This window comes from Blastomyces gilchristii (assembly GCF_000003855.2).
Source record: "Blastomyces gilchristii SLH14081 genomic scaffold supercont1.5, whole genome shotgun sequence".
NCBI classification, from domain to species: domain Eukaryota; kingdom Fungi; phylum Ascomycota; class Eurotiomycetes; order Onygenales; family Ajellomycetaceae; genus Blastomyces; species Blastomyces gilchristii.
Window position 1 is genome coordinate 2,662,889 of NW_003101678.1, and position 22,628 is coordinate 2,685,516.

At 45.7% G+C, this 22,628-nt stretch overlaps 9 protein-coding genes and 1 non-coding gene across 11 annotated transcripts; 6 read left to right on the plus strand and 4 right to left on the minus strand.

The window, feature by feature from the left end:
* Nucleotides 1-82: 82 nt before the first annotated feature.
* Nucleotides 83-697, plus strand: BDBG_16833 (uncharacterized protein; the record flags this gene model as incomplete). The annotated part of the gene is made up of 1 exon (XM_031724704.1): nucleotides 83-697. The coding sequence occupies one exon, from the start codon at nucleotides 83-85 to the stop codon at nucleotides 695-697; it is 615 nt and encodes a 204-aa protein (XP_031577759.1).
* A 423-nt stretch (nucleotides 698-1,120) lies between these two features.
* BDBG_03468 (uncharacterized protein) lies at nucleotides 1,121-1,613 on the plus strand (the record flags this gene model as incomplete). The annotated part of the gene is made up of 2 exons (XM_002626258.1): nucleotides 1,121-1,285; nucleotides 1,365-1,613. 2 exons carry the CDS (start codon nucleotides 1,121-1,123, stop codon nucleotides 1,611-1,613), a joined length of 414 nt encoding a protein of 137 aa, XP_002626304.1.
* Nucleotides 1,614-2,930: 1,317 nt separating this feature from the next.
* On the plus strand, nucleotides 2,931-3,459 carry BDBG_16834 (uncharacterized protein). Its single transcript, XM_031724705.1, has one exon. The coding sequence runs from the start codon at nucleotides 3,105-3,107 to the stop codon at nucleotides 3,321-3,323; it is 219 nt and encodes a 72-aa protein (XP_031577760.1). The 5' UTR covers nucleotides 2,931-3,104; the 3' UTR covers nucleotides 3,324-3,459.
* Nucleotides 3,460-5,615: 2,156 nt separating this feature from the next.
* BDBG_16835 (uncharacterized protein) lies at nucleotides 5,616-6,132 on the plus strand. The gene has a single exon (XM_031724706.1). The coding sequence runs from the start codon at nucleotides 5,748-5,750 to the stop codon at nucleotides 5,919-5,921; it is 174 nt and encodes a 57-aa protein (XP_031577761.1). The 5' UTR covers nucleotides 5,616-5,747; the 3' UTR covers nucleotides 5,922-6,132.
* A 489-nt stretch (nucleotides 6,133-6,621) lies between these two features.
* On the minus strand, nucleotides 6,622-12,868 carry BDBG_03469. 2 transcript variants are annotated; one of them, XM_031721264.1, is made up of 6 exons: nucleotides 12,704-12,868; nucleotides 11,759-12,580; nucleotides 11,624-11,703; nucleotides 11,495-11,542; nucleotides 6,852-11,362; nucleotides 6,622-6,664 (listed from the first exon to the last, which is right to left on the minus strand). In XM_031721264.1, the coding sequence occupies exons 2-5, from the start codon at nucleotides 12,310-12,312 to the stop codon at nucleotides 8,745-8,747; spliced, it is 3,300 nt and encodes a 1,099-aa protein (XP_031577762.1). In that variant the 5' UTR covers nucleotides 12,313-12,580; nucleotides 12,704-12,868; the 3' UTR covers nucleotides 6,622-6,664; nucleotides 6,852-8,744. The 2 variants fall into 2 exon arrangements, with proteins under 2 accessions (XP_031577762.1, XP_002626305.1); XM_002626259.2 differs by having other exon boundaries at nucleotides 6,622-11,362.
* Nucleotides 7,100-7,217, minus strand: BDBG_16836. The gene has a single exon. It is a non-coding gene; the product is annotated as a tRNA-Val (tRNA).
* A 506-nt stretch (nucleotides 12,869-13,374) lies between the features above and the next one.
* On the minus strand, nucleotides 13,375-15,165 carry BDBG_03471 (N-acetyltransferase). Its single transcript, XM_002626261.2, has 3 exons — nucleotides 14,395-15,165; nucleotides 14,214-14,259; nucleotides 13,375-14,139 (listed from the first exon to the last, which is right to left on the minus strand). The coding sequence occupies exons 1-3, from the start codon at nucleotides 14,793-14,795 to the stop codon at nucleotides 13,624-13,626; spliced, it is 963 nt and encodes a 320-aa protein (XP_002626307.1). The 5' UTR covers nucleotides 14,796-15,165; the 3' UTR covers nucleotides 13,375-13,623.
* Nucleotides 15,166-15,676: 511 nt separating this feature from the next.
* On the plus strand, nucleotides 15,677-16,860 carry BDBG_03472 (DlpA domain-containing protein; the record flags this gene model as incomplete). The annotated part of the gene is made up of 5 exons (XM_002626262.2): nucleotides 15,677-15,736; nucleotides 15,807-15,882; nucleotides 16,077-16,396; nucleotides 16,517-16,615; nucleotides 16,675-16,860. The coding sequence occupies 5 exons, from the start codon at nucleotides 15,677-15,679 to the stop codon at nucleotides 16,858-16,860; spliced, it is 741 nt and encodes a 246-aa protein (XP_002626308.1).
* A 375-nt stretch (nucleotides 16,861-17,235) lies between these two features.
* Nucleotides 17,236-19,480, minus strand: BDBG_03473 (acetyl-CoA acyltransferase). The gene is made up of 3 exons (XM_002626263.2): nucleotides 19,260-19,480; nucleotides 18,738-19,182; nucleotides 17,236-18,645 (listed from the first exon to the last, which is right to left on the minus strand). Exons 1-3 carry the CDS (start codon nucleotides 19,267-19,269, stop codon nucleotides 17,847-17,849), a joined length of 1,254 nt encoding a protein of 417 aa, XP_002626309.1. The 5' UTR covers nucleotides 19,270-19,480; the 3' UTR covers nucleotides 17,236-17,846.
* Nucleotides 19,481-20,128: 648 nt separating this feature from the next.
* BDBG_03474 (uncharacterized protein) lies at nucleotides 20,129-22,435 on the plus strand. Its single transcript, XM_031721265.1, has 4 exons — nucleotides 20,129-20,651; nucleotides 20,720-21,134; nucleotides 21,272-21,333; nucleotides 21,437-22,435. The coding sequence occupies exons 1-4, from the start codon at nucleotides 20,529-20,531 to the stop codon at nucleotides 21,548-21,550; spliced, it is 714 nt and encodes a 237-aa protein (XP_031577763.1). The 5' UTR covers nucleotides 20,129-20,528; the 3' UTR covers nucleotides 21,551-22,435.
* Nucleotides 22,436-22,628: the final 193 nt, after the last annotated feature.

Here is a 22,628-nt window from a genome sequence, read left to right on the forward strand (position 1 = left end):
CGGAACTCACAGACAACGCTCCTCATGGATTGAGAGATCAAGAGAGTGTAACGCTGGTGGAAAGCAAACTCCAGACTCTGGAATGGAAGCTCATACAACTAGGGGAACTGTGCAGATGGAAATGATATATCCTACGGCTTGCAAAACCATTCAACAAAGAAGCTCTGTTTGTCAATTAACTCCACCTCCCCCCAATGATTGTTGTTTGGCTGTCGATCCGTGCCTAAAACGCGAACATCTATTTCCGACACAGAATGGCGGTTTCGAGAAACAAGGGCGTCGTGTTGGCAAAGAAAAAAGAGACGGCTACTACTCATTGAGTACTCTGTACGGAGTACGGCGGGAGGAATTGCATGCAGGAGACGACGGCTCCAATAATGTCCACTGTTGGTCAGGGCGAACGGTCGGCAAGGCAAGACAGAATCATTCCTCTATGTATGTACAGTACATGTTGGCTCCTTACTGGCCTTGCAGTATGGGAATGAAGTCAATGCTCCAGACCCCTGTTCATTGGGGCTTGGAAACATCGACGAAAAGGATCGGCCAGATGCAGGAAATCACATCTTATTGGGCAGATCACATCACATTTCCCAGTGAAGATGCGTTCCAGGGACGAGTGATATCTCAAAGCACAGGCTTTAGCTTGAAATTCGGGTTGAGTTGGCCGCGATCACACCCTCTGGAATTATTTGACTAAAAGAGAGACTTTCAAACTCGAGGGGCATGGCATGTAAGAAGCGTCTGGTATGTACGGAGTGCGCTGGACCTCATGCTAGTTACGTTGGGAGCTGTAAGTAATTATTAATGAATAATAATGTTCTGAGTCCACAGAGTTGTCAATAATAAAATACGAATGACACCAATACGATGCTAGGAAGCTTGAGCACAAACAGAGCGCGCGCTGTTGTGTAGCTTGGCGGCTCGAGCGCAAACAAGGCTGCTGCCCCTTCCTCATAATCGACGTTCAGCGAGTCCTGCAAAGCGAGAGCGCATACTATTTTCAAGTGATCTATGAGGGTCACTATTATTGGCATCATCGACTGTGTATTTCCAATGTTCTGGAGGGCCAAAACCAAGTTACATACCGACTGCTTGAGCTGCCTTGCATTGACGTTTCGACATGTACCGCACTCTTGGCATTGCCGCTCGGCTCGTAAACAAGCCAACGAAAGGATCACGAATAATCGTCCTGTCCGGTCGGAGAAATCTCTTTAAGCTCTACACGATTATCCACATCGAGACGATGAACTTGGGTCGGAATGGAGATGGCGCCCGGGAACTGCTGGTTAGTTTCGCGTGGTAATTTCAGATGGGTCTTCCCTATTGTGCTGGAACCGTGAAGCTCCCGGACCCAGGATAATTAGTGCCTCCACCATGCCAGACACTCGAGCCCAGAAGGCATGAGTTCCAAGAAGCCGAAAGCATGGCCGAAACAGGTTTCAGAACCTAAGCGTCGAACAGAATACCTTTGGCCATTGCAGATCCATAGATCAACGGAGCGCGAATGTGTTCTAATTTCTTCGCAATTATCGTTTCGCGCTTCGCATCATCCGCCTCCCAAATTCGATGTGTGCAAGGGCAATCACAAAACGGAGCATGGAGCGCGCTCCTAAGATGTTAGCCTGATGGCAGCTGGTAGTGGAGAAAGGTTGTCCATCTCAGCCAAAAAATTAGATCCAGCGATGGGGGGTTGATGGAAAAGGAGCAGCCTCACCTTGTCAGACTGGCCTGCAGGCTACAGCTAGTAGAGTCCAACAGCCAATCATACCCAAGCAGCGACTGCATCCATTTCGAATATCATCGAGTTTGTGGCTAGTCAAACCCATCGGCATATTCACAGAACTCCGATGAATCAGCCCAACGAATTCTGTGTCACCCACCTCCCGAAAGGGGCCAAAGACAAATGCCGGTTTCCTACAGCTACGACAAGTCTACAGTCTGTACATTTTCGAATGATGTAGGCGAAGGCCTCTGCCGACAGTCATGATCTCCAAACATTACTACTCTAATATTCTATACTATGTACCCTCTTTCTATTCAGTTATAAACAGGGTACAGTGCGTGTATGGAAACAACGAATGTGCTTGCGATAGAGATTTTAAGATGGATATAACCCTCAGCGTGTGTTCACGAACTCACTTCAATTTGTCTCCCAGACCCCTTTTAAGGACTTTGGCTAGGGGCCCAAGGCCGCCCTGCTCTAAGACCTGCTTTGACCTCATGAAGTCACCATCATTCCGCTAAGACAATGTGTATTGGTCGTTAGACCGCGAGTATCGGTCACAAGATCGTGTGATAAACGGCCCATTCATCGCCGCTCAATAAAGTCTGTGGAACGAACTCTCCGTCCGTCATCCTGCACCTTTACCTACCGGAAAATTAGCGGGAAAAGACTCAAGCTTCCAAGCAATGTAGGTGAATAAATTATTTCCTCAAATCTATCAAGGATGAAAACCCGTTTTTTAAAAGCCAACATCTATGATTATTTCAACCTTTTGCCAGCGCCAGAATGAGTCTCAATAACTCCTTATCACAGCCTTGAACAGATATCTGAGGTCGCCAAATCCGTGGATACATAATAATTAAACATGCTTCTACCTTATACGAATCCATGGATCCGTTGCAACTGACAGGTCTCCTATCTTGGGATCGACCCGCAACACTTGCAGATTCGTAACCAGACCTAACCTAGGGCTTAGAGGAGCTTCTCAACGTATACAAACTGTCAGGTTAGATATCAGGCGACTCCTTCCTGATGAGATAGATACATATTCGAGTTCGAAAACAGCCAAAATGACCATGTGGTTCTGAGTTTTCTAATTGGGCCGATTTATCGGACCCCCTCGTGCGAAATTTGTGAAACTTTTTTATTTCTCCCTCTCTCTCTCTTTTTTTTTTTTTTTTTTTTTTTTTTTTTTTTTTTTTTTGAACTCGAACCCAGCCGTTTCGGGCTGACCAACATCATCATTTCCTCCCGTCATGCTTTGCCCGGTGATTTCAAAACAGATTGTCGATATGAAGAATCGAGAAAATGGACCGTATGGGCCAATTGCCCTTTATTGAATGCAAATCCCATCATTGAGCATGTTGATGGCAGTGTATCAATGACACACCCGCTTTCATTTCAAGAAACCCCCTCCCCCACCCCCCCCCCCAAAGACCGACTGACCAATGAGTGCATGTCTGCCTGGAAGCATGATAACAATCATTCCCAGCCCTGCTCTTTTGCTTTTTCCCTCAACCTTGACTATATTGTTAACAATACCTTGGCGGTGCTACCTGCTGGTGGCTTTGAACAGGAATTTATACATACACCGCCATAATTGATAGTTAACTACGGAGTAGTTACACCCCTGCTGATTTAGAATAGACATGGCTCAGTAATTGACTTTCCATTAATTATGTAGTAGTTATATTAAATAACTGGAAATCTTATATGCATAGTATAGTATGGACATAGGTAAAAGTGGTGATTCAAAAATCAACATTCTGCTCTAGCCTAGGGCCCCTCAAAAGAATGAAAATAGTGACTAAAAAATCAACATTTCACTCTAGTCCCAGAGGCCTCTCTCTGCATCAAATCTACAATCTCTATATCTCTCAAATAATCCTCATCTGCTCAAGAATCCTTCAAAACTGCCTGTTCTGTCTGCTGCACATTATAAAACAATAGAGTTGAAATAGAGAAGCTCTCATTATCAGTTGCAAGCAGAGATTGCTTCAAAAAATTGTCTATTAATGATTCTTAAACTCAGTAGTGAATAGAATGATTGAATCGGTGCAAGCAAGCCCCCTACTGCTATATACAGCGTAGGTGGGTGCCGGGGTCGTTTTGGCTGGTGGTTAGGGGGCTAGGTCCTGGCAGCTCTACGCTTCGTATAACTAATAATAACTATAAAAACCATGACAACAGATCTGTGAGCTAACAGCAGAGATTCAGAGAGCTCAAAGAGAAATGTCATAGAGAAGAAGCTTGCAGAGAGACTTGCAGAGAGACTTGCAGAATTGATTGGGAATATATAATTCTACTATTGATTATATTTCTATGATTTTCAACAAAGAGGCAGTTTCTTTGTGAATCAATAAGCTGTCTCAGCTTCACTTTTAGCGGGTGTACATAAATCCCCTTTTGAACCTCCAGAATTGAGCTAGCGAGCATCTTATTAACCTCTTTGCTGCTTTCTCCGACCCTTGAACTTAAAAGTCAATGGAGACCCCATCTTCGGCGCCGTCGGCTTGGCCAATCCTGCTTTCTCTGAGGGTGGGTGGAAAAGAGAAATCTGGAACGATGGCAATTGTGGATTCTTCTCTCAAGCATGTTCGGCCGTTTGGACCAACTAACTTAACTTAATACTTCGAAGCTAATAATAAAGCTGATGGTGGGTGACAACGACCGCAACCTTGGAAGTTTTGCGATGAATGACCTTTACGGAGGACTTCCTCCACACAAGGGCATGACGGTTTAGCTCCCACCACGCCGAAGTTCTCTTCACACAATATATTTAGATATTCGTCCCAAATTACTAGAAGGGAAACTATTATGGTCTGAGGCCGGCTGGAGCGATTTAAACCCGTTCAGACTGGAGAAATGTGTATATAATACAAATGCACAATGCATTGCCGTTTTCCCGACTCATAATACTTGTTTAATTATTTTCGGGTGTCCTGCACTCCCCTTGGATAGATACACGGGAAGAAAATACTTGTTTTCCCTTCTTTACAAAACATCAGTATGAGACATTGGTATTTACGATATCGTTGCTCGACAAACGGACACGACATCTCTGTGAAATGCCGGAAAGCTACGTTGGCTGGAATAGCGCAAAGTTGAATAAAAGAAGAAAAGAGAGCAGAGAAAGCCGAGAAGCGAAGTCTTCACTCCCTTATAATAATATCTCACACTCAGATTGACGAAACAATCGAGCAAGCTCTATTCTGAAAATTATTGACTCCTTGTCTCGCTTAGGTCTCGCAGACGTAGCCCAGTCCTCAAACCTGGTCCACGGTGAAGCTTAGTTAGTAGTCGACCGGATACTAATAATAAGTAAAACTTGGTGAGTTTACCAGGATCAGAGGTTAGAGAATGTCCACCGCGTCCCAATAATGGCAGCAAAAAAAAAGTGTACGCGGCGGAGCTTTTAAGTAGCCAGATGCACGAAAAAGCACCCCTCAATGCAAGACTTCCTTCAGGTCCAGGTACGGATGAATAACTCAAACATAATATCTTGGTCCTTACATTGTTGAGTTGTTTTTTTATTCAGTTCAACTGGGATTCCTGAGCTAATTGGACCAGGTCTGGTCTGGCCACGATGCCCCCCTCTCGCTGGCTCAAACAACAAGACAACTTAAATGATGTAGAATGTTTCTATAGGCTTGGAGGGCTTTCTAGATGGCAGCTGAGAATTAACCACGCAGGTTCCCAGTCGATCCTACAGGCAATGAAATAGCGGGGATTTTTTATATTGTTGCCCCGCTGATTTCAAGCTTCAGTATGTTTCAGTTTCTAAACAGGGAATCCTCGACTTCTCCGAAAGCCAAGGCTGATATAAAACATTTAATGAATCGAAATTTCTTCATGGTAGGGTAGGGATAGGTGATGTCCCCTTCCTATATACGCGCTTTTGGCGCTAATCTTGCAAAGGCTCGGCGTACTGGATATTGTATCTCACCAGCTCCTGATCAGCAGATCACCACACTGCAGCAGAAAGGGGAGTTTATCCGGGCAATTATCTCGTTGGTGCGGAGAAATGATGGACTTGATCTTGATGATGCAGCAAGCAAATGCTCCCGAGGAAGCTGAGTACGAGATATTCCTCCTAGCTGGCGTTAAAAAACGTCACTTCTCCACCGTGCTAAATACGCAGCGTAAAGGTGTCCTGATGCTACAGCATCTTTATATACCCGATTTTGGGCAGGTATAAAATAAATGGCAGCAATCTAAATCTGTACTGCTTCTAGAGATCTCTTGAGTGATTCCTCCTATCGGATATATCCGGCTATACTCAATAATAATAACTACCCACACAACCGTCGTAGTTCCATCCGTACGCGCGAATGTAAAAAAGCGGATAAAAAAGCAAACATGCGCGATGCCCAGTGCTCTGCATTAGCAGAAAAATCGGTGAAGATCCCAACAGCCCAAAACTTATTTAGTTAGAACAGGGCGAATAAGAAGCCTGAGTTCCTAGCGACGGGAGAATACCATGGGTAACAAGACGCAGGGAGAAACCCCACGGAATAACTATGATTCAGGCTTCCTCGGATAGCTCGACCGAACTGTGGTTTGGCTGTCGATGCAGATATGGTTAGGTTGGGTGGGAGTCAACCAGGATATTGACTAACGCCCAGGAGCTTATAAGTGTTGTTTTGTTGATTCTTGTGTGTGTATATTATTCTTATTCGTCGGGAATAGGGATTTTTGATATGAAGAGTTTTTGTCAACAACGCAGTATGTATGCACGGAAAAAGAGGGGAGGGGAAGATATATATCACTTTTCCGTCAGCTGTCAAGAAACAAAACTGCCTCTAAAGGGCAATGACAGATAACTAAATAACTACAGGATCTTGATCTGATCCCGCATGCGCCTAATGTGCTCGGTTGGAAGATACATCTCCAGTCTGGCAGCACAACAGCAGCACAACAGCAGCAGTTAGGTAATAATAACTAGTCGGAATTTTCCAGTAGTTAGCCTCGCAGGACCATGCAGGGCGGCAACAGAGAAGAGAACGCATTCCTCCACTTCATTTTCTTTGTTCAATGTTGGGATGGTCATTTTTCTGGACATAAAAGGGGGGTGGGGTTTTTTCTTCCCATTATTTGAATATCATTTGTTAAATAAATAGTTGCTTACAACTTAACTACAGGTTTGTTGCTGACGCTCATTCGCTGAAATCCAACCCCCATCATCATTTCTTTGTCTCGCTTTCCGACTCTTGCCCCCCTTTCAACCCAAATCGCATCCAATGATGTGAAAGCGTCGAGAATAGTCCGTTACCGCTCATGAGGTTCCTTATTGCAAAATAAATCATATAATATGAAATGTGACAAAAGAAAAGAAAAGAAAAGAAATCAAAAAAAATAAAGAACTAAAAAAAAAAATGACTAGACTGGGGTTCGATCCCAGGACCTTATCGGCACATGTGGTATGCTGACTAAGCTTGCGCTGTGCAGACCAGGAATGTGAGCGATACGTGATAACCAACTACACCATCCAGCCACTCTTGGATGTCAACGAGCCTCCCAACAGGACTTTTTTCCATAGGCGCAGAATAATTGTGGACTTGACTCTTATTTGAACATTTCTCACAAACCACTCAGATCAGATAAGGGATAAGCCCCTGAAACAAATGAATAAGTGATGGCGACATTCTCTTATCGTGTCAAGTCAAGTAAGTACATTACGTGTGCGGAATGTCCCGGGTGTTTATCAAAAAGGTGGGTGTGTGTGTGTGCGTGTGTGTGTGTGTGTGTGGGACATTTAAGGGCAGTGCGAAGAAGTCAATCATCCCGCCTGATTCCGGCTTCCTGCCATTCACAAAATATAGTTATACAGAACTCTATGCACATCTTATCTACTCTACAAATCCACACAGCCTCCTGTGTATTCTACCCATGACGCAGGACATTCTCAGGACCTTCTCAAGGACCGACCGGTTGTCTCCTGGATAATTAATCATAGGCGTAAGCGATTAAACTCTGGACCCTTCCCGCCATTGGCTAACTGGGGTTCGCTTCATGTGTATGGGTATATATATATCAAAACCTGTTTGCTAGATCTTGGAACTTGAAGATTAAGCCAAACCTTAAACCCCGCATGGGGTTTCAAACAAAAAGGGAGAAAGAAGTAAAAATGTAAAAATGACTTCGGCATATCAAATAATGGAAGGATGCAAGCCCTCGAGTGAGCAAAAGAAACTTTCGTGACAAGATTATCGCACGCACAAACAGAGGGAAGGCTACGAGCATGGAACCCTGGTAACTTGGTGGCTCGAGACGCAGGTACGAGGAACAGAAGAGTAATGCTGTGCTAGATTACTTTGCTACCTATATGTGGGGGTCAACTATTAGAGCCTGTATTAACGTAACATCATTAGCTGCCACTAAAGACCAACGGAGTTGGCCTGAAACCAAGAACAAGCAGCGAGCAGAGAGAGAGAGAGAGATGGATGCGTCGAAATTATTCCACGTGCCAAAATATCCCATTGGCTCAAAATTGATGTAAACTAGGACCAGTTAATGATAATAATAAAGTACAGAGGATAGTGAGATATGTGTCTGTTACAAGATAGGGGTGACAGAAGTGCATGGAGGAGAAGATCGGTTTAAGGGTCGTAGGCGGAATAGCAGACCGGATGAATTGTGCGGCGAATGTCACAAAACGAGACGCCAATGATGATTTTAGGTGCGAAACCCGAAATGGGAAAATGGGCGTGCATTTCAGAAGAAAAACAGAATGATATGATTCCGGTAACTGGAGGGGAAATGAGCCTGAAATCACAGAGAAAAAATAAAAAATAAAAATAAAACAGTGGTATAAAAGGAAATAAAGGAGAATATCATTGAACATGCCCATAACCTCCACATGAACCAACGTAAAACTCCTTATTGCGCCCTAAGAAAAGTCAGAACGAATGGTGATAAGCTCCAGCAACGTTATGACATTCAGAAATATCAGATATATCGCTGATTCGAGTAGAGAAACAGCCTCCATCGTCGACAAGGGAAGGGATGTCGAAAGTTATTCTCAGGTATCTTCATCAATGCCATCGATCGACTGGTGATTGCTGTCAGCCCCCTGGTTAGCTTCCTGGGCACCTTCATGGTCCACCATATCCAAATCCGTCGCATGGGACTTATTGCCTTTGTTGACTCGAGATGGTGTGATAGCGTAGGCAACTTTGTCGACATTCGTGTTGCCATTCTCGAGAGCGCCGGTAGCCCTGCCCTTGCTACTCGAACCGCCAAGCGACTCAGATGTAGCCCTGGCACCAATCTCCATAGCGCTCGTCTCTATCTCGGCAGATTCGAGCTCCGGCTTCTCCAATTGCTCAAGTTCACCGTCCTCCCTGCTTTCAATACCATCACCCATAGTTTCATTAGCATCATTAGCGTCAAGGAGCCTGCTACTTCGCCCCCTTCGGAGGCCACTTGTTCGACTCGAAGGTGTCGGAGTGCCCGTAGCCTGGCTGGCGGTTCGCTTTGGAGTACTGCGGCCACTTGTTCGTGCGGTAGTGGGAGCAGTGGCTGTAGTCGTGCGTCCTTTGAACTTATTAGCACGAGTTGAGCCGAATGGCCGACCTGGTCGACGTTTGACAACTGTTCCTTGGATGGGGGGAAATATTTCGAACCGCGTGGGCGGGATTCCAGCTGCTGGATTCTGTATCATGGACGACGCTGACGGGGTTCTGGCGCCGTTTGTTTGCCTTGACGAATGGTCATCGAAGTGCATCACACTCATTGATGGCGGTCCAGGGGGTTCAAAAGGGGGCGATGCGTATCTGGCTTGGCGGTGTCCGTTGACGAGACCATCTTGCATGCTCCTTGTATCACCATTCACATTTTCTGCTCGGTTGGTATACATATTGCTATCACTGTTGCCTTCCATATCCAGATCGCCGTCCACATCGGGCTCATCGCGCGGGGCAACGGTATGTAGCGGTGCTCGGTCATAGTGTGACTGGTTACTGCGACCCATAAGGTAGGGAGTCCAGACAAGTGCATCTGGATTGAGCCGTACGTAATTTTTCTTCTCCCAGTTTCGAATATATTCCTCGAAATAGGCATAATTCAGTCGCAGGGCGTACGTTTTTGTTTGGGGATCCCGTACGAGGGCCCGCAATCCCTCCAAGCCTGACACGATGTCATCTGCTGTCATCCCGGTGCGCTCTGACAGCTCGGCAATACTGACGGGAGACTTTTGATTTCGCAGCTGGTATGATAAGACCAGACGCCAATAATTGCGGTATGATACTAGACCCAGATCTGAGAGTGGTTTTTCTGGTGACCCTGTTTTCCGTTCCACCCTCGTTAGGAGATAGGAGAAGTCTATCAGGAGATTGCCATAGCCTTTCCGCTGGTGGATGGGGAGGGTTAAGATGCATGACACATTATTTGATGAGCTGGGCCTCTTCTCCTTGCTGAAGTAGCCAACGAAGTGGCAACCTAACTCATCATATTCTGTCATGACATAGAAGAGGAACGGCTCGACGTCGTAGTACAGCGTTTTGGATCCTAGGAAGAGTTTCGCAAGCAAGCAAAGGTTTTGGCAGTATACGGGGTTCTTGCGACCATCAACTTCGAAAACAGCCACCGATCCGTCTCGGTATATTTCATCCCCCGGAGGGTGTTTCGCCGGGCATTTCAGTTTGTGGCGCCAGGCAACAAACGCCGAATTCATGTATTTGAGACAGAATTCGCAGATGTAGAGCACACGGTTTCTACTGTATTCTTCTGGATAAGGCGCAGCATACCACGTTTCAATCTCGTAGCCACCAAAGCTGATGTATTTTATTTTGCTTGGTGGACCAGAGATCTTTTGTGAGGCACGTGGTGCTGGGTCACCGGACTGGTCGACAGCAGCCATTTTCTGTCTCCATTCTTCTTCGGCTTTTTGACGAGCGGCCTCGAACTTCTCTCGATCTGCAGCAAGGGGGAGTGTCTTTGACGTGTCAGCGTCAGCTTCTGATAAGATTCCCCCGTAGGGTTTCGATTTGAGCTCATCGTTTTCTCGATCGTGGAAGGCGTAAAAGGGAGCGCTGTATGTCGCGGGGGGGATGGGGTGAAAATGAGGCTGGGGCGGTTCAACCGCTGGCGGTGGCTTCGGACGTCTTCGTCTTGAGACTTTTAGTTTTGGCCGGGAGCTCAAGATTTTGTTTAACTTTGTACTATTTAGGTGAAATGAAAGAATGATCTTTCCTGGCTGACGCTGAACAACATTACAAAGGGGCTTTTCGGTTTTGCGCGTTCGTCGTGATCTCGACTGGCGGGCAGTAAGGGTGCTCTCTGCAGAATTTTCGATCAACGCTTGTACTGCTTTCATATTCCTAGGCAGAGGAGTGGGAATCATCCCCTCGAATCTGGTGGGCGTTTTCTTTTGTCGTTTCTGGGTAACCGTAGTCGCTTCTGGACCCTCGTCGAATGCCCTCCGCTTCCGAAGCGACCTAGAGCCATCCAGGGGATCATCGTCGACTATTAACGAGCTGAAAATAGAATGGGACTCCGGCCCTAAAGCTTCGCTATGAGCGGGTAGTAGATCTCGTGCAATGTTTGATGTGCCTGATTTTCGCCGGGATGGCGTCTCTTCAGGTTTATCAGGTTCTAGTTTGCTTCTAACACAGCCAGGACACCTCCAATCTTCAGCATCTAATAAAATTCACAAGTTAGTTATATTGTTCAAGGAGCTAAAAGTGCAGAGATGAGAGAAGAGATTTTTCTTTTTTTCTTTTTTTCTTTTTCTTTTTCTTTTTCTTCTTCCTTTTTAAAAAATTTAAATACCTTCGTCGTTAATTAAAGCTCCTCGTTCTCGCGCACATTGGCGGTGACCTATGGGCCGATAGATTAGCCTCAAACTCCACAATTTCGTCAGGGGCACGAGCCAAGCTTTTTAAACCTATCGAAACTTACAATGATCACGACAAACAGCACATGACAAATATTCTTCGAACTCTTCGCTGGGATCGTGTTCTTCGTCTTGGCCACAGACTCTGTATGTAATTAGCAATTATTTGCTTGCTTATGGATGCGTATTTTTAAACTTACATGCAATTGTTGGGATTTGATGCATCTGCTTCTGCATCTTCCACGTCATTACTTTCGGCCTCCCACTCCTCATCTGCTTCCGATCCTTCAGAGGAATCGTCATCGGAATCTGCCTTGACTCCGTTGGATTCGTTTTCGAATTCGACATCCGGGTCATTCGGGTCATCATCCTCACCATCACTGTCAGATTTGGCATCGCCATCTGGAAATTTCACCGCTCCGATAGCCTCAGTCTCTTCGTCTCCATCCCTATCCGCGTCGGCAACCCCATCTATATTGGCAATGTCATCCTTATGGTCCGCCTCAGGATTATCCACTCCCCCAGCGCCATCTTCTCTATTCGCCTCGTTTTCACTCGCTGTGATTGTCTCCACGTCTTTCCCAAGGTTTGAAGGAATATCGACATTTTCCTGTGGTATCGTAGGCGCCGTTTGGGGGAGACTTGGATAGAACTCATCATCCTCATCGCCCTCGGCATCTTGGTCACTATCCACTAGGTCTGGCTGTCGATCGATGCTAGTATTTCCGTATGCGGCCGGCACAGTCGCCGCCATGGTATAAGCTACTGCAGTCGCCAGATTGACGATGCGCTTAGACCATTGGGCCACTCTGCTCGGGTCGGCAGATGACTGCACAGCTTGTTTTTTTTTATATGTCGTCAAAGAAAATAGGAGGCCTCTGTGACGGAGGCTTGCGCCCCCAGCGGTGGAGATGCGGGTGTCTGAAGCAACGCCGTGGGCCACAATCAACGAGATCTATAAACCACCAGTCTGCGTAAAAACCGACCATGCGATCAAGGCTATAAGTAGTAAATCAAAGTTTCTGAAAGTCATGGCGGTATATGTTAGTTGGAAGTTTCATTGAGGTTGCACGCGGATTGTCGGGAAAACGCGCTGGGAACTGGGAAGAAAGAACACCAGAGAAAAAGCGCACAGTAGTACTTACGGCACCTAACGACCGGACGCGTAAATCACAGCCGGCTCATTCCTCAGTCTGCTCTTTTGCCAGCTGATGCTCTATCTCTGTGAGCCCCCTCTTGGCTGGGTGAGGTCTGGCTTGACGAATTTTGCTTACTCACCAAACGCCAAGCCTTTTGAGCGCTAAACTCCATTTGGCTCACTCTAAACCATCGCTGCAACACATCTTCTCAATTCCGCGTTTCTTTGTGCAATTGCGGCTTCTCAGGAGGGGCTGGGTCTTATATTTCCTTTTATTATCGTCTTGAAGCGCATTCTACAACGATGGGCGTTCCGTTTGAAGCCCTTCTCCCTTACGGGATTATCGTGGTGGTAGGTTCTACCCTCCATTGACACTTACCGGAGAACGGATACTCACTTCACCACTCTTAGATGTTCGGTGTCACTGGGTTCGGGTTGTCGACAGTGAAGTACTATTCAAACGGAAGAAAAAACCCAAGACGGGGTATAGATATGTGGGATAAGGTATGTTTTCGTTTTGCGATCCATTGATAGGATAATTCGCTGACCTTTTCACAGCAAAGTACGTATGCGCACAATCTCCGCCGGATAGCGAAGACTGACATTCTTTAGTGATGGAACGGGACCAGCGGATCACGGGGATATTTAGAGGGCAGGATAATAACCATGAAGCGCCGGTGGGATTCGAGGTTAACAATCCATGGAAGGTAAGGAAGGGATACTGCAGTTGTCCTTTTTTTTCTCCTCGAGGTAACCAGAGCTGACCATATAACTAGACCGAGAGACGATTTTTCTAAAAGAAATTCCTTTTTTCCGCTTTATACTTTGCCATAACTACACATATTTGTTACGTTACAAGATCAAATGAGGAAAGACAGTCGTATTCTGCATTTGAAGAGGAGCATTAGCAGTGTGGTCTCGTCTTGTTTATGTCGATGTCTGAATTTCCACCACCGAACCCTTGATTCCTCGAACCTCCATTGGATGGAGATGTACATTAAACCATTTTTCCAATGCAGAAACTCTATCGGCTTCAGAATTTAGAATCGCGATCTTCTCGACATTGCCGTTGATATTTTGCTTTACATCAACTCCTGTTAACGCCAGGGTCCCGATGATGTCGTCCTCCGCTTCACTGAGAAGAAATTTGGTGCAGATGAATTTCTGCTTAAAGGTGCTGGTGGGGTGTTGGCTCGTCCAGAAGTTTAGGATCTCGTAGTCTTGTGGCAGGAATTCAATGTTGTAGAAGCAGTAGGCGTCTCTCCAATCGCTTTCTAGGTCTGGCCTTGTTTGGTACATCCAGAGCCGTTGGCTATGGTCCACATTTGCGCTGATATTGCTTTTGACCACCCTCATTTGCGCGGGGGCGAAGGTCGTGGCGGGTTTATCCTCCTCTAGCAAGAGAGGGCGGGTGGGACCATTGGGACCAAATCCAACATCCACCTAATGCCGCAATCATTCAGCACTGTCCCGTACTGTAGAAATGTCTCTCGAGCACAAGAGGAGTAGAGACTTACCATGTACTTCTTCCCATCAATAGCCACGACTAGTATCATGTGGCCCCTGCATATACCAATCAAGTTATTAACTTATATCACAACAGAAAGGGGTCTGGATATTTTCCAGTTGATCCTTTCTCTCCCCTTTCTCGTCTAGCTCATGTCGGGGACACTCTTTATTTTTCTCGGAATTCCTCACCATCCATGAAATTGACTAGCAGCGGAAGGCGAATCGTAACCCTTGCTCACTCTTCCCGCAGTAGTATAAAACTGATATCCCAGCGAACGGATCACTATGGCCAGGAGTCCTGTGTTTTCCAAGCAATAGCCACCTAGACCGCGCTCTATAAGTTTATGAAACAGATGGTCAGGGTCCAGCGAGATGGTGTTGTGTTGGGAGTAATGCAAAACGATATTGGAAAACGCTACGGTGGCGAGCTGTCGTTGTTGGAGCACAGTCAATGCCGTCAGAGGGTCCCTTTGGACAAGTTCTTCAAGCTCAGACAGCTTGGTCAACCCTTGGTCTACTGGACAGTTGTAGATAAAGATGAGATACTTGGCGAGTTGTTCGCGGGTATAGGTAGGGTGTTCAGAGGCCATATTATGCGTGTGAATTGAGTTCCGTAGGTCCAGTTTATTAATTCCACAATATATCTATATATTAAAATAATTTGATATCCAAGAGACTCAGAAGACCGGTTCCCTCAGGCGCTTTTATTTTAGCATAAATATTAATAATTGTTGGAGGTAAATATTCCATGTCGCGGTGCTCATTCCGTTCAAATATTTAAACAGCGCTAATCGCTAGTTAAATAATCCACAACGGCCTCGCGGGGCCTCGTACTTTCGTTTATTTATTTATTAGTTAGTTGTTTCTTGGGTGGCGTTGAGAAATCACCTTCAGAAAAGGGAGGGAGAATAAAGATCGATTCTTAAAGCAAAGGCCTAGATTGAAACCTCTCAATGATTTATAACTAGGAATATTCCGATGACATATTGTAATCCTTGTTTTGAACCCACCCAAACGAATGCCCCCCTCTTTGTCGTATCTGAGAATAGTTAATTATTAATCAATAACAATAACAATCAATGTCTGTCTCGCAGAACAACTCATAACACACACTAACTACCTACTACTAACTTTCCTACACGCGGTCGCTCTCGTCAGATCTTCGGAACTTTCGATTGGATCGATTCCGTAAGTGGATGCTCGGTCAGTCGGGATTCGGGACTTCTGCATCGCTCAACATTATATACATACAAGAAATGCTCCTCCGATGCCCTTGAGATGGGAATAGAAAAGAACAACGACAAGTTGCATATCTCCTGAACATTGTCCCATAGATCAGGACCCTTACTAACTACCACCGCCCGCCTGTGTTGAAATTTGTTCCCCCAAGTCTTTTCGAAGTTAGTGTGGTTCCTGGTCTGATATTTAGTCCGTTGATATCAACCTATCAATCCCTCCCCCGCTGCGCAGTATGACATCAGAATCGCTCGAGGCGAAGTTAAATGCTCTGCAGGAGTATTCGGTTTGTGATGTATGTAATTTTCTATATAAATTTATCCCGTGCAACCATGTGGTAGCTCGAGACTCACTTCAACCGGAAGGTTTCAGACGCTCTTCTGAAAATCCAAAAAGTACCAAATGGTCAAATTGCTCGGGCGGGATTCCTCGCTGATCTTGGTGAGCGCGCCTTTGTACTGCACACTCCCAGATTTCCATGCCGAATTTCAATGATGCTAGAAGACCATATCGGGTTTATCAGTGCAAATGCATCTCCCATTGAAGTTGTTATTCATTGGCTCAAAAGGGAAGGAAGAGGAAGTTCGTTATTCATACCTATCAGAATAACTAAATCAATAATTCTACGAAAAAAGTGCCCTTCTCCCCTTCGCGGATCAACTTCGAAAACCAACCCAAAATAATCGCCCCGGTGTCGACCTTCAAATTCATACCTAAAGATGATCCTGTCCCTGAAGATACATCACCATCAAAGGAGCACAGCTTCCCACCGCGCCACCACTGGGTGGACTGTGCCCAGCCTGGTACTGTCGTATTTATCGAACAGCCAGCAGGCCAATATTGCGCCAATGTCGGCGGCATAATGGCAGCGCGGATGAAAGTCCTAGGAGTGAAGGGCGTGGTTGTGGATGGCCGAGTGCGGGACCTGGCTGAGTTGCGGAGTACACAGCTCCAGGTAAGTGTGGAAAGCCCCCTAGTTTTTTTATGCTAATATGAAAATATAATCCATCTCTATTTTAATGCAGTCTGGTCCTAAAACAATTATGAAGCCTCAGCTAACAGCAAATAATAACAGATCTGGGCCCGCGCAACATCCACCGTTGGCACCAGCGCAGAGGCCAAACCGGGTGTTCGAAATGTGCCGGTGAATATAAGCGGGGTGACGGTTTCTCCGGTAGGGAATACTCTTCCTTTTTTCCTAAAATCATAATATAATCATAATCTCTTTCCCAGGGCGACATCGCGTTTTGTGACCCCCTTGAAGGAACTGCGGTGATTCCCGCTGAACTCCTCGACGAAGTACTGGCCTTGGTGCCCAAACTTGCTGCGGCGGATGAGAAGGTCAAGGAAGATGTACTGAATGGAGCAAATGTCTTCGATGCTTTTGAAAAGCATCGCAGCATGCATTCAACTAAGTAACCTGAAGTACTGAAGTATTTTGTTGTGCTCTCATATCTTTTTTTTCTTTTTCATGAACATATCTGCTGGAGGTCTTGGTTGGGGGTTTGTATATAGTTTTCTGCAATAACGCACATATGAGATAGTTCTCAAGTGTTTATCAGTAAATATTTAGACCGGCCGTGTGGCCGTGCCTGGGACCAGGACCAAATGTTCCATAGTCCCTTTCTCAATTTATTTTGATTGTTCCCGGTCACGGATACCAGGACCTCTATCTAGTCCTAGTCACATTCATCAAATGGGACCATGAATTTTATGTTTCAATGCCTGATCTTTTATTACTTTAAATGACTTTAAATATCATTGGAGTGTTATGATTTATCAAAAATTGTTACTTATTAATTAAATTTTTTTTAGATAGTACAAAAAGAAGTCCGAAAATTTCTTAAAGTAGTAGTTTTATGCTAAGAATGGGACAGAATGATATATAATATGACCACTTTCCTATTACAACTTAGCCATGGTCCCATTCTGTGCTTTGAAAAGTGGTCACTTTTCGAATTTTAAGTGTAGGTCAGTCCCGATGAGATTCACACCCAAGAATTGTATGGGACCAGACATGAGATCAAACATGTCCATGGTCCCGGCGGCCAGTCTATTAGTATTGTAGTTCCTTAGTAGGATGTAGGCATAGTCTGGATCATTCCATCTTACTATGATGGTCTTCAAATTCTAAATAAACCGAAAATTGAAAAATATATAAATGAATAAATAAATAACTGTATATACTCATACATCAACCCATAAGAATAGCTGTATAACAGAAAGTGCGAGAGTGAAAAGGAAGAACATGAATGAGCAATGATGAGCAATTTGGCTCTAACCATCTCTAGGAAAATGAACATAAGAAAAAGGTACCTGGAATGCATTGGAAGAACCCGCATGACCGCTAGGCGCTAGCCAACGAATTCCCCCTTTTTAAAATCGTTATCTATAACCAGCAAAACTTACTCCGCAACCCAGACAGCGGCCATACCCATTCCAGTACCAACACACATGCTAGTGACACCAATCTTCTTCCCCGTTCTCCTCAGTTCCGTCAGGAGCGTGCTGACCTGTCTAGAGCCCGTGCAGCCAAGCGGGTGTCCAAAGGCAATAGCACCGCCCTTGGGATTAATCTTCTCCAGGGGCAATCCCAACTCCTTCACGCACCACACACACTGCGACGCAAACGCCTCGTTAATCTCATAAATATCGACGTCGTCCTTGGACAAACCCGCCTTCTCTAGCGCAACGGGGATGGCTGCCCACGGTCCAATGCCCATGAGGAGTGGCTTGACGCCGACGACGCTGGCAGTGACGTACTTGCCGATGATCTTCTGACCCAGACGCTCTGCGGTGGAGCGCTTCATGAGCAAGACGGCAGCAGCGCCGTCGGAGATCTGTGACGAGTTACCAGCGTGGATGCTGCCGTCCTTTGCGAATGCGGGGCGGATCTTGGAGAGCGATTCGGCAGTGATGCCGGCGCGCACGCCATCGTCACGGGAGACGGTGATGGTGGATTCCTTCTCTGTCTTTGGGTCGACGAATTTGACTGTCTGTGGGGCGATTTCTTCATCGAAGAGGCCGGCCTCCTGAGCCTTGATGGCCTTTTGGTAGGAGGTGGCGGCGAAAGCGTCCTGCTCGACGCGGGTGATGTTGCGGTCCTTCGCCATTTGTTCGGAGAGGACACCCATGGGCACTTTGCAGTTGGCGGCTTCTTCATGGCTTTCGAGCAATTCGGAGAATTCGGAGACGGCACCGGGGCTGAGGGATGGTTTTAGTCAACGTTCCTTTGATTTACTTCAGGGGGTATCGTTTTATACACAAGGTGTGCTACTAAAGCAAGAGCAACTTACCCATATTGTTGAGACATGCTCTCGACACCAGCGCCAATGCCAACATCAATCATGCCGCATTTGATGGCATTTGCAATATCAATAATGGCCTGGAGCCCGCTCGAGCATTGTCTGTTAAGAGCCTTGACAGCAGCTGTTTCGGGGAACCCGGCAACCAGAGCGGCAGCACGGAACTCAGTAGCTCCTCCTCCTGGAGGCAAGACAGAGCCAACGGCAATATCTTCGACCAGAGAAGGGTCAATCTTGGATTTCTCAATTAAGGACTTGAATACACCGGCCAGGAGGTCGGATGCGGGAGTGTCCTTGAAGCCACCCCTGCCACCCTTGGTGATGGCAGTTCGAAGGGCGCAGGTCACGACAATATCATCCGGGTGCTTAGAGGTGATAGTCGAGACTCCGCCCTTGCCGGAAAGGTGCGAAGTGACCTGTGAGAGACGTTGTGATGCTACGAGGAGGTTGTCACATGTCAGCTTTTGGAGGCGGCACAGTGACGTAGGCGTACATATGGAGATGATCACATACCTTGAGACATGGTGAGTATATTGTAGAAGGAGGTTCAAAATAACAGATTAAAAGGATCAACGTAAGAGTATAAGGAGATGAAGAAGGAACAGGAGAAATTGAAAACAAGGAAAAACCAGAAACCAGAGGAAGAGAGTTACGAGTGGGATGGTTTATTTTATATCCGCCGTGTCCCATGTCTTTGATCACACTGGGGAATGCCGAGGCTCTTCGGATCATAGTTGTTCCAGCTGTTAAAGTTGCACGTGACCACTTATGTAATCACATTTAGCCGCAAGCCCTAACATGTGAAAATTTGCGCTTTCTCTCACCAGGAATTATTATCAGGAGAATGAAATTGTTATTTCAAGCAGCTGAAATGGATGAATTCTTGCAATGATGATGTTGAATAAACACAGTAAGCCAGTGCCCAGCTTCGGCCACTCATTCTCTCTGCATTTCATCCTAGCTCTCTATAAGTGATTGCTGTGCACTTTTATGATATGCATCTTAACATTCTGCTGTTGGGACAGAAATCCCGCTCCACCCCTAACCAGAGATTAATCCGAAGATCAATGTTTTAAGGTTTGTTATTCAGTTTGCCCTTGTAAAAATATGAAAGTGTAGGAGGGAATATTTGGCCTTTCATGTGACGCTTGTTCAATGTATTCTGAAAAAAAAAAAAAAATGTAGCACATGCAACTTTGAAAGAGGGTTTCATTGAATTTTTCCAGTAGCACTTGAGGAACAAAGCTGCTAATTTGAGATCTGTTTTCCTTGACTACTCTTCACTGGCACATGATCAACTATGTTTATATTTTAAACCCTGTCAATATAAGGGCTAGTGGAAGTGCGAATTCATCATATAATATCTGAAAGTATCTTCTAGATAGACCAATCTTCGCATCGCGGCAAGCCGGTTGCTGCGCGCAGGGTAAGTCTGGATGATGCATGTATGTACAATGTCATTGCAGAGTATCTTATTTACCCGATGGATATATGCCCATCAGTCGTTTAATAATCCAAATGATTTGAACCCGCCATCCTGTACGGCGCAGAACTAGACACCTACTAGAGGCTCCTGTGGTGTTGTGACTTGAATGGTGAAGCGTTTGGCCTAGGAAGCATCGTGCCAAGACCCGCCGAGCTGTTTAGGGCCTGGAATTCAACGTCAGATCTTTGAACGTTTTGCTGTACAACCGCTTTTAGTGATCTTTGTCTTTACACGTCTACGCTTAAACTTGAAGCCATAGCGTATTCTGGTGGTTAATTGGAATATATAACTTTGCAATGTCAATTGCAAGAGCGCCGGGTCTAGCTACCCGAGCGACCACAGGCTTTGCGACACAAATATCCGCCCGGTCAAGCCTCAATATCCCAAGATGGAGTCGGCCCCTCCTCAATAGCAGAGCGGTATACACGTTCTTAGCACAAACATATATATTTGTTTAGATACATGGAACTAACTCGCTCCAATATAGAGCTCCTATATTTCAACGCCGTACCTATGTCGTTCACTCTCCACCAGATGGCCAAGCGGCCAACCCTCCTCCTCCCCTTCCTCCCCCGCCATACCCCCGACTCTCCTCTCCATACAAAAGTGCGCATTTAATACCTCAACTTCAACGTCACCCTCACTTGAATCCACCAATCGCCCAGATGATAGCTCAACCCCAACCGCCAGCAGCAGCAGTAGCAACATCAATAGCGAGAACCCATCAACGGTATACATAAACCCACACCGCGCAAAGCGAATATGGCCACCAGATATGTCGAAGCTATCACCAAAGCAGCAGTTCAGATTAGAGCGGAAATACAGGCGGCGGGCAAAGCTAAAGTGGGCGCGGCCTACATGGACGAAGTGGACGAAGTTGGTACAGTGGGCGATTATTGGATGTATGCTCCCCGTCTCCTCAACATCTACAAGTTATAAGAAAGGCTCTATGGGGCTCTCTTGTACATCGTGGGAATGAAACTGTGGAATAGAAAAAATATATGCTGACCTAACTCCTCTTGGGGGCCGGCCGGATTAGACGTTTTGGTATATTGTGTTATGTTCATGGATTTAGGGGAGAAGGTTAATCCGTTTCAACCGGTTAGTGTATCTATGTATCCCTTCTTTGTTTCTAGTCCATGATCCATCCGTACAATTGTACAATTGATAACTAACCGAAATCCCTTGCGGATTTCTGCAATAGATCCGAGATTATGTTCATCAATTCTTGCAGGGTCTGCTATCAACTTCTTCCCCACCTTCTTTTCAAAAGGAGCCTACCACGCCTACTCCAAAGGCCGCTAAAAGTGACTCTTGAGAGTTGCTCCTAGATATTATATAGGAGTTGAGCGGAAGGGACGTCCATATGTATTAATAGATATTTGAGGGGGAAAAAAATGTATATATAGTGACGTATCCTTGGAATAGGGGTTTAAAAATTCACCTTTTGATCTGGGAAGCCTGGCTAACGGTGTTCAATCTCCCTACATATATATAATCCGACTAAAAATAAGCAACTTAATCCAAAAACATGGATGTCGCCAACTGACCACTAGGTCGAAAATATTTCTTTCCTTACTGTGATGGGACTCTTTGTACGGGCTCAGCAGCTTCACTCATCCCAAGAGAATTCCGGAGCCAGAGCCACGCTGTACTCCGTAGCCAATGGACTGCTGACTGGACTTTGTGTGAAAAGTATGTGGGCTGGAGCGAATAAGAATGAAACCTCGTCTAACTTACTAAATGTTGATATTGATGTGGGACAAACTTCCCGTCTTCACACTCGCTTACCTATACGGCTCGTATCCAACCCCACGATGTAAGGACGAAGGTGAGGCTCGAAGAGTCTACTAACTAGCTATAGAGTATTATTAATCATTACTTGAGAACATCGCTTGCGAAACCCCACAGTATAGCGGGAACAGCGCTGCTTGCCTTGGTAAGTTAGTTAGTTAGCTGCCTTTCTCCTCACGCTACGAACAAGCTCGGATGATAGCCGGCTCTTATTCGGCTAGGAGGTACACTTCTTTGCTGCACTACTCCGTATGTATGGACGTGAGTACATGGACATAGATGGTGAGGAATTGACAGAGTTAATTCTTGATCTTTGAAGACACCGCAACGTATAGAAATTTCTGCTTTGATATGGATGGAATATGTATGGCCTATCCAAATGTGAACTAAAGTCAGATATAACTTGCTATTTTTTTTCCCTTTATTTTATTTTATTTTATTTCATGTATTTAAGACGATCTGGCTGTACACAGAACTGGCTGGCTGAGCTCCTAGAAGCTTGGAATCTAGTCAACAACCCAACCCACATCCATCTCCAGGAAGGTCAGTTAAGTTCTTGCAATCCTGGTCTCTCTCGATTTTGGCGTGTTGCGTCATGGCAT

Bases quoted from the DNA above. Each gene is read 5' to 3' on its own strand.
- BDBG_16835 (XM_031724706.1), top strand. From the start codon at position 5,748: ATGATGGACTTGATCTTGATGATGCAGCAAGCAAATGCTCCCGAGGAA.
- BDBG_16834 (XM_031724705.1), top strand. From the start codon at position 3,105: ATGACACACCCGCTTTCATTTCAAGAAACCCCCTCCCCCACCCCCCCC.
- BDBG_03474 (XM_031721265.1), top strand. From the start codon at position 20,529: ATGTCAATTGCAAGAGCGCCGGGTCTAGCTACCCGAGCGACCACAGGC. The intron at 20,652-20,719 runs GTATACACGTTC...GCTCCAATATAG, and splicing joins CCCTCCTCAATAGCAGAGCG to AGCTCCTATATTTCAACGCC. The intron at 21,334-21,436 runs GTTAGTGTATCT...TTTCTGCAATAG, and splicing joins AGGTTAATCCGTTTCAACCG to ATCCGAGATTATGTTCATCA.
- BDBG_03473 (XM_002626263.2), bottom strand. The intron at 18,646-18,737 runs GTAAGTTGCTCT...ACCATCCCTCAG, and splicing joins AGCATGTCTCAACAATATGG to CCCCGGTGCCGTCTCCGAAT.
- BDBG_03469 (XM_031721264.1), bottom strand. From the start codon at position 12,312: ATGGCGGCGACTGTGCCGGCCGCATACGGAAATACTAGCATCGATCGA. The intron at 11,704-11,758 runs GTAAGTTTAAAA...AATTACATACAG, and splicing joins TCAAATCCCAACAATTGCAT to AGTCTGTGGCCAAGACGAAG. The intron at 11,543-11,623 runs GTAAGTTTCGAT...ATCGGCCCATAG, and splicing joins TGCTGTTTGTCGTGATCATT to GTCACCGCCAATGTGCGCGA.
- BDBG_03471 (XM_002626261.2), bottom strand. From the start codon at position 14,795: ATGGCCTCTGAACACCCTACCTATACCCGCGAACAACTCGCCAAGTAT. The intron at 14,260-14,394 runs GTGAGGAATTCC...TGGTATATGCAG, and splicing joins GCTAGTCAATTTCATGGATG to GGGCCACATGATACTAGTCG. The intron at 14,140-14,213 runs GTAAGTCTCTAC...TTGCGGCATTAG, and splicing joins TTGATGGGAAGAAGTACATG to GTGGATGTTGGATTTGGTCC.